At 38.8% G+C, this 14,736-nt stretch overlaps 1 protein-coding gene across 1 annotated transcript; it reads left to right on the plus strand.

The window, feature by feature from the left end:
* The first annotated feature begins 4,898 nt into the window (after nucleotides 1–4,898).
* CASP3 (caspase 3) lies at nucleotides 4,899–13,607 on the plus strand. The gene is made up of 6 exons (XM_008641471.2): nucleotides 4,899–5,487; nucleotides 7,361–7,485; nucleotides 7,980–8,108; nucleotides 9,952–10,127; nucleotides 10,643–10,760; nucleotides 11,764–13,607. Exons 1-6 carry the CDS (start codon nucleotides 5,411–5,413, stop codon nucleotides 11,988–11,990), a joined length of 852 nt encoding a protein of 283 aa, XP_008639693.1. The 5' UTR covers nucleotides 4,899–5,410; the 3' UTR covers nucleotides 11,991–13,607.
* The last annotated feature ends 1,129 nt before the right edge of the window (nucleotides 13,608–14,736 follow it).

Below are 14,736 nucleotides of genomic sequence, written 5' to 3' on the forward strand. Positions count from 1 at the left end.
GGTGGTGCGGGCGGATGACCCGCGGGCCAGGCGGGAGGAAGCGCCCGCGGTGCCATCCCAGAGCCCGCCGCTACCCCCTGCCCGGGGGCAGAGCGCGGAGCCCCAGGTATTAGTCTTCCAGAAGCTTAAGGTAGCTAGTTTGGTCCCTTTCAGCCTGTTTTTGTGGAGAAGCTGCCGAAACGGGGGGAGAGGGGGAAAGGCGCTTTAATTCTAAGCTGCTCTCTGGTATCCCCATGGTAGACCATTAACTAACCGGAAACACGGGGTCAGAATCTGTATTCGGACCTTCCAAAACAAAGGGTGTTAAACCTCGTCTGTACCGACGAAAACCATGCTTGGGGTCCTGGCAGCCACTGTGACTAACTTTTGAGAGCATGTAAAAGGTGCTGCCCGAGGTGTATTGTGTCCTCTTTCTTTCCTGCTGGACTGAGGGATAGAGCTGGCCATCTGTAGTCTTTTACCCTCTAACTCATAGTTCCCTCCTTTAGGTAGCTGCTTGTCAGGTGGTAGGTTTCAAACTAACACATCATGTCCTTGGTATTAAGGAACTAGATATGGCTGTTGCTTATAGCGGCGGTGGTGGGGTTAATAGGTACAGCTGAATTCATAAGCAAGGGTCCCATCTACACTCGGAGTAATTTCAGATGATTTTACAGCTTCATGCTGAGTACCTAAAAGTCTGTTTGCTTTTGGAAGATCAGAATGCTGACTCAGTGTCAGGGCTTTCCAACAACTACATCAAGACCAGAAGTAATGTGAAGAGCTGTCACATGTATGGGCCTGCTTCCCTCGGTGGTAGCAGTATTTAGTAGGGGGATAGTGTCACACAGAAAATTTAATGATATATTTAAAATGTTTTTTCATATTGTCAGCTTCTATATTTTCCTTACATTATTAGTCAGATAATTATTGTTTAGCATTATACATTGTAGGGTGGAAAATTTTTAATTTGCATGTCTGCATTAGTATCATGTTATGTCGTGTATATGTTCATGTACAAAAAATACCTTCTTTGAATGCTTGACATTTTCTCTTGCAGTCATGTGAGATGGAATACTGCCCTTTTCTAATCTTGAAAGAGATGTTTTACAATACTGATGTCAGTTTTGAACATGTGTTTTAGTAGTGCTACAGTCTTTGCTTTGTAGCAGCAGATATATACTGAACATGTGTTGTCTTCTGTGGTTTGCATATTTCAGGATCCAGTTGGTAACTAAAGACTAGTTATTTGCTTTCTCCCCTGTCTGAGAAGCTTTGGTATTATTTTTATCGCTATACCATTCGTTTCTCTTGTTGGTTGTCATTTCAAATAAATATTGCTTTAAAAAGGAACCTGGTGGTTCTTACGGCAGTGGTGACACATGATGCTGTGAACTTATTTTCATTAGGTCTAGGTAGAATAAGTGAATCCAGGCTGGAATGGAGTAAAATGTTGTTTTATTTATTTTCCTGTCAAAAGAAAAGCATTGGAACAACTGCATTTATGTAGGGGAAAAATATTTTTGCTTGTATTGGTGTACAGAGAGACACCGGTCATTTTCTGGTGGCTTGCAGAGCATAGCTTTGGGCCTTTTCAAGCCACTTTATTTCTTACTACTTAGTATATGTAAAGACCATTGTAGTATCATCTTTATATTTGTTGTCTCTCTTTTTTTTTAATTGTATTTTTTCAGATAAAGTGTTATAAAATAAGCTTGCTAAAATCTGCAGAATGTGTTTTGCTAGATTATAAAAATTATGTTGCTCTTTTCATGGACTTTTTTATATTTCCTTATAGTTGAAAGCTCGTCTTACCTAAGCTTTCAGAGAAAATAATATCAAAGAGCAGAATAAAAATTTTTAATACATTTTTAAAGCACTGTCGTGATTTCTTCCCCCCCGCACCTCCCCCCACCAGGATGAGATCATCCTCCACAGGGAAATGCATGGCATCACTGCATTACCTAAAGCCAGATGAGGCAATTCTTAGTAGCCTGTTAGAATCAGCACCATCCTCCGGAGAGCACTGCTGTTACCCTGACCGGTGCTTTAGAGCATAAAATACCCTGCTGGTTCAAACGCCCATTTGAGTGCCTAGCAACAAAAGAGAGATCTCTTTGTGGGTGTCTTTTGTTCTTTAAAGTGCAGGTGACTTGGTGCCTGAGGGTGCTCAGGAATTGATGGATATTAAAAGTGAGTTACAGATTCTGTTCTGAAGATCAAGCATGCAAATTTCAAATAGTTAACGTGTTATAACCAGTTTTTCCAGACAATCCCTATTACTTCTGCAAAGTCTCTCAGACAAGATCCAATTGTGATGAAGTAGAGTGCAGTAAGCTCTAACACTTCATTAAACAATTGAAACTGTAGGCTGTGAACTAGGCCTGCAGAGGCCTTAGTAAGAAATATTTTTATGATATGGTATTACAAGTTGTGCTTTACATTTTTCAGGAAGAAAGTACTATAGTTTGTTGTAATTGCGGGTTTCTTCCAATTTCATTGTTTCTTTGGCGCTGGATCAAGGACAGTGGTTTTAGAGCTTTACATTGTAGGGTTGCAGAAGGGTCAAGGAGATAAGTCTTAATTTAAGGTCACTTAAATGTTGAAGATCTCTCTTAGTGTTTGCATCCTGCTTGAACATTTATGTTGTAAGAAGCATTCAGTGCTCACAGCCAGTTGGGTCTGCAGTTTGCTTAGTTAAGTCTGCTGCTGTTCAGCAGTTTGGTTGGAGCACACCTGATGTGAACCCAAGACAGCCTAATGAGTCACTTACCCTCCCTCATGATTCCAGGGGCTCATCTGTTGGCCAGAGAGTGTTAGCTTTCCCTGTACTTTGGCTGAGTCTTTCTCCAAATAGCTGTTGGGAGCTGGCCACAGGTCATGTAGGCACATATTTACTAGTTTACACTCTCTCCTTCATGTACTTCAGCACTGGCGCTGCAGAACTTCATAGCGCCAAACAGCTGGGATAAACACCAGGGATTTTAGCAGAAGTTGATTTCTGTGCTGACACAGCTACACTGCTCTCAGTACACCTGCTAGCTGGTTTTAATAGAGTTGGCACATGATGCTGTGCTTTTTTTTATATGGTGTGGCTGTTTATTACTGTTGTCAGACAAAGAACAAAGGAAGTAAACCATTTCCCTGTCTCTCTTATTAATCCCAGCCACATTGAAGGGTTTGGGTTGTGCTCTTGCACAAAGTTCTTCTCCAGGAGCAAGAGCAGTATGAGTTGCATCAGAATGGTGGGTTGGTCTCCTTGGATGTTTTCCTACAAATTTTGCTCAGGCTGAGAGCTCAGGAAAGCTGAGAACCAAAGCCAAGGATGATTGCAGTAGGGATGGTTGAAAAAGTCAGAAACTCCTGGAAACTGGGCTGTGCTGGAGCAGGAGAACTTACAGCATTCTTGTCAATGAAAGACATCCTTTCCAGTTCCTGGGGACCAGAAGCTCTGCTCTTCAGTTAGAGCTGGGTGCACACACCAGTTGTCACTGTAGAGTAGACTTTTTGGCAATGCTAATGTTCCCTGCCATACAGCATAGGGTTGGATCACTGTCATGCCACAGGTCATAGGCATTTGAATTGCCCTTTGGAGCTGCTTGCCTTTTTCTTCCCATAGGGTACTTTTAATGAATTAGACTTTGAAGTTAGGGTGAATGAATCCAGATCAAGGTGCTAGGCAGTTGAGTTCAGCATTGTAGATTTAGTTCCTGCCCCATTATACTGTCTTTAAAGTAAATTTCTAAAACATAATGATAGAATGTATTTTAAACATTTTATTTCTAAAATACCAAGCTTATTTACTACTTTACGAAAATGTATTTTCAGGAAATTTCCTGTTTGCTGCATTACATAATACAGTTGCAAGTGTGGAATAATTTGGTGAAGAAGAAGATTTAATTACATCAGTGCTCTGAAATAGTATTCAGAGTAACGTTGAAGATCTTTTGAAGTCACTAAAAATGTAATGTCTTCCTAGAAACAAGTTAAGAAAGAAGGTTATATATAACCAAATTAGTGCTTCTGATGCATCAGTAATCGTTGCCACGAAAATGGGTGTTTGTGTTATACTAACAAGAGTATAGATATGAAGTTGAGACTTAATATAATATCATGATGTAAGATGGCAAATATAGTTTGCCCTAAAGAACCTAAGCCTTGAATAAGAATCTTCATCATATCTGTCCAGCAAATCTTGCTACTTGTTCTGGTTACTTACACCTTCTTATTTATCATAAATGTATCTGCTAAAGTAAGTTTTTGCAAAATTCTTGCCTTGTAATGCCTTGTTTGTTTATTGAGGTCTCAGCACTTTTAAGCATTTATTACTTTGTCTTATCTGGCAATTTAAATTTATGATGCATAATTGTTTTCTGAAACTTGAGTTTAAGGTAACTTTTGGTAGTATGTTCCATGATTATGCACTAAGTAACCATGGGGGAGGTTTGATGATTTTAAATTTATTTCTGATTTGGTACCCATTATAATTTATTGTCCTGTGCTCTCATAAAAGTAAATAACCCACAGCATAGGGTTCATTTCATCAGCTGTTTAAAGTTACATTATTGTGGTTTTATTTTATTACTATTGTATTTGCCTTCATATTACCACAGGCCTGGGCCCTAGGGTATATCACCATGTCCCGCAGCCATAGGGAGGAGGAGGAGAGAAGATCCAACAGGCAGGAATTGTGCAGCAAGATTGATTTATTTAATTATTTTACAAACCCTTTTATAGACTTTTTTCTTCACAGTCTAATTGGACAAAGGATCAGCCACCCCTTGGGGGTGATTGGCTAAAATCCTAAAACATCCATTGTCAAAATATTTTCCTACTATACCATAAACAAGACTTTTCAAGGTTGCAAGTGGCTTGGTTGTTTACATAACTCTGCTACCTCTTCTGTGAGAGAGAAAAGTCTCTCATGGACTTAGAAAATAGCAAGAAAATCCTCGCTAGCAGCATTTTTGTATCTACACCTTCACATACACCAGTTGAAATGGGATGCAGTGATATTTTCATTTGAAATGGAATGTAGAGAAATGACTCATTTCTCAAACTACTATGATCCAATTTCTAATCTATGTTAGTCTTTGCACATATCTACTATCTTGTATTGCTTGATTTTGGTTCTCAATTTCTGATGCATGTGGGGACCTTGCAATATTTTAAAGATTATTATCAATTTTTGTGTCTTATCATGCTTTTTGTAGGTGTTTTCAATGATTTGGTCACAGGGATCTGCAGACTTTTTCCCAGAGTACTTTTAGAAAAACATTTCATGTTCTTCTTTCAAATACGAAATGTGTAGGGATTACTCAGAGATACCTTTTGGGGCTTTTTTCCCTACTAATATATTAGGCTAAAGTTATTCTGTGAACTGTCATAATGCTTCTATTTTCTTGCGTTTTCAAGCTGATAATTGAAAGCAATGATGACAGACATAGGAGATGGACCACATCTGGGGGAAGATCTGGCAGATGCAAAATCTATTCCAGGTTTTAAAGGGTAAGTCAAGTGCTTTTGGTTTAAGTCTTCAATTTAAGTCTTGAGGAATCTTGTGCTGTAATGGAAGGTAAGAGCCATAAAAGAAATTATGCTCAATGGAAAAGTTTCAATTATCGTAAATTGTAATAATCATAAACAACTCTTAGAGTTGTACTGACTTTGAAAATACACAGTGTGGGACAGAGCAGGCTGCATGAATGTACAAGGAACTAAAAAGCAAAACACTTTAAGGTGCAGCTAGGCTTAGCTTAACAGTACTATCAAGTGCTTAGCTCTTCTCAAGAAGAGACATCTGTGTCTCACCCTAGGATAAATGTTCACATCTTTCTATGCAGTGCTCCTAGAGCTGACCTGAGCCTGTAGAAGACAGCTCAGCTGCTTGAGCTGACCTGCTGTAGAGTTGTGTGTGTGGAAGCAGGAGTGCAAGAGGAGCTTAGGGAGTGGAAGGGAGGAAACGCAGTCCTGCCAGCTAGTTGTTACACTGGTCTAGCACTGTCATCAGATTATGCTCTCTCTAGGAACTTAATTTGACTCTTTTTAATATTTCAATGAAAAATTAGGTTTTAAGAGCATTATGGACCTTTTATTTGTAAAATATAGTATGATTGCAGGCCCCAGTGTTGTAACAACTTACACTACACATGTGCTTAAGTGAGAAAATTCATACCAGCTTCAGCATCTGTGGACTGAGAAAATTGACAGCTGTTGCAGAGTCATGAGTGGTGGGGGGGTTGTTGTGCTCATTAATTGGTGTGCAGATTTACAGCTGCATGTAGAGTCTTGGTCTTTTGTCGTGGATGGAATGGATGCACTTCACTTGTAAGAGAGAAGAAGTAGCAATAGGTTTATTGATATAAAACAGTGATTTAACAACCTTCAGTAGTAGGTACAGCAGTGGTTTAACAAGATTCCATGGCAAGGTACACTTGATTATTTACAGCATAGAGGACAGGGTCAGATAAAACTGTTGGGGAGACCCTCCTGTTGAGACCTTATGTTCAGAAAGGACAAAGGACTTTTAAACTCCTTCTCAGAGTGAAGTCTGGGTGCAGCTGGATTAAGACTTAGTCCTGGACTTGGTCAACGGTTTACGTCTAAAGGATTATATGTGCACAATCAATCCTTTTTATCACGTAGCTAAGATTTGCAGCTTTAACATGCTATCAATTACTTATCTAGAAGCTGTTGTGGTGAGGCATGTCTCAGCCTCAAGGAGAAACCTAGAGAGGTATCCCTTCTGGAGAGGAGATCCTGGTGGGTAGCCTGCTGCATGTGGAGTAAGATAAATGACTTACAGTCATACTTGCATATGAGCTGTATTTTGGGATGGTGCATGCTCAGCTAGTCCTTAGATGTTGGAGAAGACTTATGGCTCTTAGCTATTGTGTTAGCTATCTCCCCAAAGTCCAGCTTCATCCAGATATAGCCATCATGCTGGTGGCTATTGCTTAAGCAGAAAAGGAGCACACATCTGCCACATCTTTTTAGGTTTTGAATGTTTTCTTGTGAAAATTCAATGATAATGACTTTTGGTTAGAATTCAGAACAGATTTGCTTTCTCAGAGCTAACCTTTCCTCCAGGTACATAGATTTCAAAAGATGATAGTAAAAAAACCCAACTGAGTTTTTGTTGATACAGTAATTGGCATCCTTAAACTAAGTTTTCATATTCTCCTGTGCAGAAGCATTATAATTTTAAACACAGTTCTTCCTTGATTCTTTTAATTTTAAGCTTGTTCCAAGTTCCACAGAAGGTTACTACAAATGCAAACTTAGCACTTTCATTGGGCTTGCTAGAATAGCCTATTATTGTCATTATTTTGAAAAAAGAGATCAGAAATTAACACCTAAATTTTGTCTGGTTTCTATACAGAAAGAACCTACCTGCTAGCAAGTCTATGGACTCTGGAATTCTGCCAGACTACAGTTACAGAATGGATTATCCAGAGATGGGGGAATGTATAATAATAAACAATAAGAACTTCCACAGACATACTGGTACCACTTTCAAGTTTTTGACTTTTTTCCTTAATTTAGATAAATTAGTGTGTTACTCTTCAAAATTAAATATGCAGACCAGTTTCGATTGCACTCTAAAATTAAGTCATGGGTGTGATTCATTTCAGTCCATTCTTCCAAATATCCATAGAGGGACCACGTTAGGGTATAGCGGTAAGGAGGAGGAAAATTGATCAGCAGTACAAGTCTGTCTTACTTTTTAGTCATAATTTCTATTTTGCAAATGGAATTTTTCTTATGTCCTTAAATAGATAAGTAGATATAAAAATAAGATATAGATAAATCTACAATACAGGTGCAGAGGATGGGAGATGGTGTGCACATGTAACAGTGCAATGTTTTCTCTGTTAGAGTGAATCTGGAATAATGGAATATTTCAGATAGATACAGGTATAACCGAGAAGAGAATTTGGCTCAATCAGGCCATGCCATGTATATAATATAAAAAAATAACACATTTCCCTTATGTATAGGGATGCTACCTCGTTCGGGGACAGATGCAGATGCTGCAAGTGTCAGAGAAGTTTTTATGAAGCTGGGATATAAAATAAAGATCAACAATGATCTTTCATGTGGGGACATTTTTAAGCTGTTGAAAAATGGTAAGTTACTGCATGTTCAGTGTGTGCGTTAGGTCAACCATTGTTTCCAAATACATCTCTAGCCCTCACTTGTTTCTGGGTTCTTTTAGATGTTTCACACCTTCTGGTGATTTATCGCTAAGGATGACATGTACATCACAGTTTCTATGTTTATTCATCTTTGCTGTCTCTTCATGTTTTGTGTCATGACTGTTGTCTCCATATCCTTTCTCATCTTCTAAAGAAGGCTGGAAAAAAGGCTGAAACTTAAATGCAGACTGATTTGTATTCTGACCCTGGGATCACTGAAGCTCTGTGAGTTGCAAAGAAAACTGCTAGATTGGGTAGAGGGGTTCTGTGCTAAATGATTAGTGGTGTGGCCCAAAGAGGGGTTCTGATTGAGGGACCAGAACTGCAGGTGCATGGACTGAATTTTCTTTTGGTTAAACAACTCACATGTTGTTTATCTTGTGAAACAAAACACCCTTCTCTCAAGTGAGAGCTTTATACTACTGTGTTAGTCCTGCTTTGTTTGGACTTGGCTACATTTAGACCCTTACATTAAATGGTGCCTGGAGGTATCAGTAGCCCTGGAACACAGGCCATTCTAGTCAAGTCATGGAAGGTTCTCTGCCATGACTGTGACTCATGCTCACTAGTGCTCTTCCAGACTGTTCCAGGTCACACTCAGACAGTAAAAGTATTCCAGTGATTATTCCCAACAGCAGTTAGCCTGCAGCAATTCTGGTCTTGGTTTTTGTGTTTGGTTTTTGTTGGGTTTTTTTGTTGGTTTGTTTTTTTTTTTTTTTAATGAAAGTGTTTATGCCAGAAAGTGTTCCCAGGTATGGTTAATTTATTAGTATTGTTGCAGCTGGTCTGTTGACAGTAGCTGAAAATGTGACTCTTCTAAATGCAGTGCTTGTCCATAAATTGTAGAGATGCCTCAGTGTACATCACTTGAGTGAAGTTGAAACAGTTAATTTATTCCAGAACAGGAATTTAGTGGTTTGGTAAGCACTAAACAGTAAGACTTCAGATTTAGGGACTGTTTTCATTTTTCATCTACAAACTTTTACATCTTTCTGAGTTACCACTCATAGTTTCTTTTGGATCATTTTTTTTAAACCTTGTTTGTCTTTTCATAAATTTGAAAAAATCATCTTGGTCCTCAAGTACATTTCCCACAATGTCAGGCAACAAAAGACATTGGAGAATTTAAATTCTGTGCTATTTGTATACCACAAGATGGAGGGAAAAAAAAAGTATAAATCTACAAACACTTTATATCAAGCTTAAATAACTGTAAGTACAAAATCAAGAGGATTCAAAAATCTTTCTAGACCTCACTACAGGTAAAAAGTGAGCAAGAGAGAAGTGTACTGCTAGTACCTAGGTCCCTGCAGGAGCAGCAGCAACTGCCGTGCTACATTTAGTTCCCATATAATCCAAGTAGTCGAGGCATCCCCAAGTGGAAAGAGAGGTAGGACTTCTCCATTCTTTCCCAAAACTCAGGATGTTCCATCAGTCCAGTCCCAGATCACAAGACTGGCCATTATTGCATGAATGAGGTGTGTCATTCAGACTTTGAGACACTGTGGGAATACCCTTTTTGTCTCCTTACAGTATTCCTGACCTAGCTGTGTGACCATGTCTTGCAATGGGTAGGGTTGGCCCTTAATTTGGGGTGTCCTGTGCCCAACCTCCTGAGGTAAAGTAGGCAGGGAGCTTCTGTTCAGAAGTGAAAACTGCAGGTTTCTAAACATGTGAATTAGTTCTTAAAGACTTCTGTGACATAGGAAGGATCACATGTTCAAAATTTTGAGGGAATATGGGAAGTTAAGATAATTCTCTTTTTGCTTTCAAGTTTCTGAAGAAGATCACAGCAAGCGAAGCAGTTTTGTTTGCGTGTTGCTAAGCCATGGCGACGAAGGATTGATCTATGGTACAGATGGGCCTCTTGAACTGAAAGCACTAACAAGCCTTTTCAGGGGTGACAGATGCAGAAGTTTAGCAGGAAAACCGAAGCTCTTCTTCATTCAGGTGATGTACAGCTGAACAATGATCATCAAATCAGCCAGATAGTTAAAAAAAAAAATACCATTTCCCACTAATTATTAGTGCAAAAAGTTAATCCTTTCTAAAGGATTTGAATGCAGTTGCTCTCAAAGTAACATTCTCTTCAGGTCTAAAGTGGCACCATTTTCCCTGTTAGGTAGGCAGTATTTATAATAGCTGATATTGCACTAATTCTATGTATTAAATGAAATCTTAGGCAATATTTAATGAGTTTCTGAGTGCACTTTTGAATTAATATCTGTCTTACCCAAGCTATGTAGCTGATTTAAATAAATGTTACTGCTTTTCTTCTGAGTCTGTCTAATGGAAATGTGACATATAAAGTCTTCTTATTTTTGCGGGTTTTTAATTATGACGTATGGTTTTTAATCATGATATATTATTATTTTTAAAACACAAAATATCAGTATTTTTATAAAGACCACTGCCTTTATTTTTTAATTTTAATATTATTTTCCATTCTTCCTTCCACCAAATAGGCTTGTAGAGGGACAGAATTAGATTCTGGTATCCAGACAGACAGTGGATCAGAAGAAGCAGTGTGTCAGAAAATACCTGTAGAAGCAGACTTCCTGTATGCCTATTCTACAGCTCCAGGTGAGAGACTGTCCATGTCCGCCTGCACTCAGGCTACAAATTAAAGTTTGGAGTTGGACCTAGTCAGTGGGTGACTTCACTTGTATGGAATGTCCCTTTGGTCAGTTTGGGTCAGCTGTCCTAGCTGTGTCCCTTCACAGGATCTTGCCCCCTCCCAGCCCCTTGGCAGGGGGAATGTTGGAGAGGCAGCACTGCTCGACAGTGGCCGAAGCACTTGGGTGTTACCAACACCTTTCCAGCTACCAATGCAAAGCACAGCACTGAAGGCTGCTGTGGGAAATGTTTTACCTTGATTTGATTTCTTTTTGAGGTGGTTCTGAGGCTATTCTCAGTTCCTACAATACCCCTACCAAACCCTGAGTATATCCTTCTCACTAGCAAACCCTCGAATGTTCATCTGCTGGAAATTTAGTTAATTGGAGTTGTGCAAATAATGTACAGCAAGACGAAAAGATATTCTCAGAGAACCAAACAATCAGATATGCAGAAGTGGATGATAAACACCATCATGTTATTTGTCTATCCAACTGTATTTGCATTGCATCCTTAAGCAAAATTGGTAGTGGCAGTGCCCTTCATAAGTGCTTTACATTTCCACTCAGCAGAAGTAGGTTCAGTCTTTAATTCTGCACATATTCCTGAAGCTAGTGACACTGAAACCCATTTTCCATCTGTACTGTCACCTCTCCTTTGTATTTGTGTACTCCATGAAAAATAGGTATTAATGACTACGCTTGCTGCAGCAGAAGGTAGTTTTCCTGCCTTTTGATTTTCTTCATACTTAAGGTTTTCTTAGGTTATAGAAGATGATGGGATTAGAAAAAAATTTTGAGTTGGAATTTGTGGAGATTATAAAATCTAAATGTTGCTGGTTGGTGGTTTTGAGTTTTTATTTTAAAACACTGATTGGTATTGGAAACAATGCAATGTTCCCCTAATTGCTGATCTGTCCTGTATCAAAGGCTGCTCCATCTGATCACTTTGACATTGCTCTCTTCCACAGGCTATTACTCCTGGAGGAATTCAGCTGAAGGCTCTTGGTTTATTCAGTCACTGTGTAAAATGCTGAAGGAACACGCAAGGAAACTTGAACTCATGCAGATTTTAACTCGTGTAAATCGCAGAGTGGCAGAGTATGAGTCCTGTTCAACTCGACAAGATTTTAATGCAAAGAAACAGATTCCATGTATTGTCTCTATGCTCACCAAAGAATTTTATTTCCCTTCCTAAAATAATTTTTCAGTTCATGTTTTTATCTGCATTTTATATGCAATATTAGTACAAAATACGACTTTTAGATCTGAGTAACTGTTCACTACTGTGTGTGGCAGAATGAAGTGTCTCAAAGTTAGATATATGTCTGTTGTTAGAAGTAAAACATAGTATGGCTGTGTTAGAAATGCAAACCTGAGTAGCTGAAGCAGATTTGAAAGTAGTGCTCTGCGTATCACAAAAAATGAGGAAGGGGAGACTAAAGAAAGATCAGATAATTTACTGGAGCTTTTTGGTGCTACATTTTACTTTGCTGAAGGGGCTGAGAAAAGAAACAGTTCTTGTAAATAGTTTGGTTTCATATCTTACAAAGAAGATTCAGAATGTCAGTGATGGTAATATGATAGTAGTGTCATCATACATTTCTTAACTCAATTTCTTGAAGTTTAGGTTATAAGTTAACCTAACTATTTTTACACTTTCGGACATAAACTGTGGAAAACAGCCATTTCATATTTTTGCATACAATTACAAAGCATGTTTAGAGAACAGTCAGTTTTTTCTGATAATTCCTGATAATTTGATACCTTTGTGTGTGGAATATTAGATAAAGTATTTATATCAACATGGTAGCTGTTTCAAAATAAATTTTGTACTCTGACCTTGAAGCTGAGTGCCCAAGGGACCAGTCTTCCAAAATGTCTTTTTCTGCAGCTCCCTAAGGGAGCTCTTGGGGCATATCTGGGACTATAAGAACCAGTGCAAAAGGAAGTCTGCATTCTGAACAGTGTGCTTTCCTCTTTTTGGCCTTAAATAAGAGTGGCTTTGCTCTGTGCGTACCACGTGTAATCCGTATGAAAACCTAGATTTGTGGTACTGGAGAAATTTCACTTCATAACTCTTAATTTCCATTGAGTTAATTACAAACTTCAGCTAAAATATGTTAACAAATAGTAAATTGATATCTCTTGACTCTGAATTTTGTGAAACAGACTTTTACAAAAATTGCAAAACATTTTTGCTGATATTTCAGCTTGTAGCAGTCTTTTTAAGATCAGTGGAAGACAGAATATGAAATTACTATAGGGTGCTTGCAAAACAAGACTTGAAACTCTTTTTAAATTGTGTAGCAAAAACAATGTTGGCATTGATGTTCACTTCCAGAGGAATTTGGTACTTGGTTTTTTTAATTAAATACTGTTTCCTAAATTGTATCATGCTTTTCAATGTGTGTCACTTGTTTAGGATCTGATAGCTTTTGCAGATTAATTTTAACTTTAATTATATCCTTTTTTCCTCAAATTACTCTTGTTCTTTTTCTCCCCCATCTGCCTTACCACCTGAAGTTGAAAAGAAGCCACCTTAAAGCATTGTATGCCATTGTACAGCCAGGTAGTAAAGTAGTGATTGAGACCTGGGAAATGCAGGTTCAAAAGGGATGCAGAGGAGGCAGTTTTAAACATTGTAGATGAGTTCCCTGATGACTGCCTGCTGGATAGGAGCAATCCTGTTTCTTTCTTGTGTAAATGTTCTGTGAGAAAGAGTTGGTCTATTTTAACTCATTGAAGTTTCAGTTCTGGGCAGATTATTGCCCATGCTTCTGTTGAAAAATTAAATAGGCCCCTTCTTCATGTAGATTGTGAATTACAACAAGCATTTGCAAGGTTGTATGTTGTAAATGACTGACAGGACTTGTCTTAATCTGCTTCAAAGTAATGGGGCATAGGGATGTTCTTTGAGTTCTTAGTTATTTTGCTATGAAAAACTCATGTCACAGAGTTTGCTCTTCTCTTAGGTTTAGTAAGTTCTGGTCTTGATTCGTTTTAGCCCTTTAAAGGAAAATTATTGTACAGCTTTTCCAATGGTCTTTAAAATAGAGCAAAACAAAACCAAAGCTGGGCTACAATGAGTAGCGAGTTGGAGGAATGAGGCCTGCAGCATGAGACACACTGTGGCATATGTGGGAAGGGGATTTCTCAAGGTATGCCATGAGATATATGCTGGAGGGATTACAGTGGGCATGATGGCCCAGTGATGGGTTATCATTAATCTTACCTTAACTCTGCAATTAGCCAGATAGAAGAGGGAGTGATGCTTGTTCCACCCCTGGGTGTGACCCACAGCCTTTGTAGTCTCTCTCTCTGTAACCTCCATATCCCTCTTTTATATATAAAGTGGCTGCCCCACCCCACTGTTCATGATAACAGTACCAGGATTCTTGACTACAGTCTCACATTCACTTCTCCCAAAAGTATTTGAAATCCTTCATGGCAGAGGATGAGAATGTGACCATCATGCAGACAAGTTGATGGGCTTGTTCCTCTCTCCTCCCTAAAGCAGGGACATATCTGGTAAGATTTCTACCTGCACCAGAGCATACCTGGGAACATTTGTACATAGTGCTGTACTCTCAGATTATGTAGGTCTAGTGCATTTATCACTGGCAATCTGAAAAGAATCTGTTACATTGCCTGTTGCTCCAATAAACTGCACTATTTGTTATTGTGTGGTCATGAATGAGACCAGACATAGGGTGTAACCCATGTTGTGCATCTGAGACCTCACTGAACGCAGCCAGACTTACAGTGCTGAATAGGTTATAATCAGAAAATAAACCTAGCCCCATCCAGCCCCTCTGATCTCTGAGGACTAGTTGGAAAGCAAGGGAGTTTATTTTCTGCTGAATTTCTATACTCTAAGCACCAATCATTTAGTAGAGGTAGGGCTTAGGAAATGAGGTATTCCCATCAAGTCCTTTCAGGAC

The sequence above is a fragment of the Corvus brachyrhynchos genome, unplaced genomic scaffold, assembly GCF_000691975.1.
Source record: "Corvus brachyrhynchos isolate BGI_N302 unplaced genomic scaffold, ASM69197v1 scaffold17, whole genome shotgun sequence".
Lineage (NCBI taxonomy): Eukaryota > Metazoa > Chordata > Aves > Passeriformes > Corvidae > Corvus > Corvus brachyrhynchos.

Excerpts from the sequence above, each read along its gene's own strand:
- CASP3 (XM_008641471.2), top strand. The coding sequence starts at position 5,411 with ATGATGACAGACATAGGAGATGGACCACATCTGGGGGAAGATCTGGCA. Across the intron at positions 8,109-9,951 it reads TTTTAAGCTGTTGAAAAATG|TTTCTGAAGAAGATCACAGC; the intron begins GTAAGTTACTGC and ends TTTGCTTTCAAG. Across the intron at positions 10,128-10,642 it reads CGAAGCTCTTCTTCATTCAG|GCTTGTAGAGGGACAGAATT; the intron begins GTGATGTACAGC and ends TCCACCAAATAG.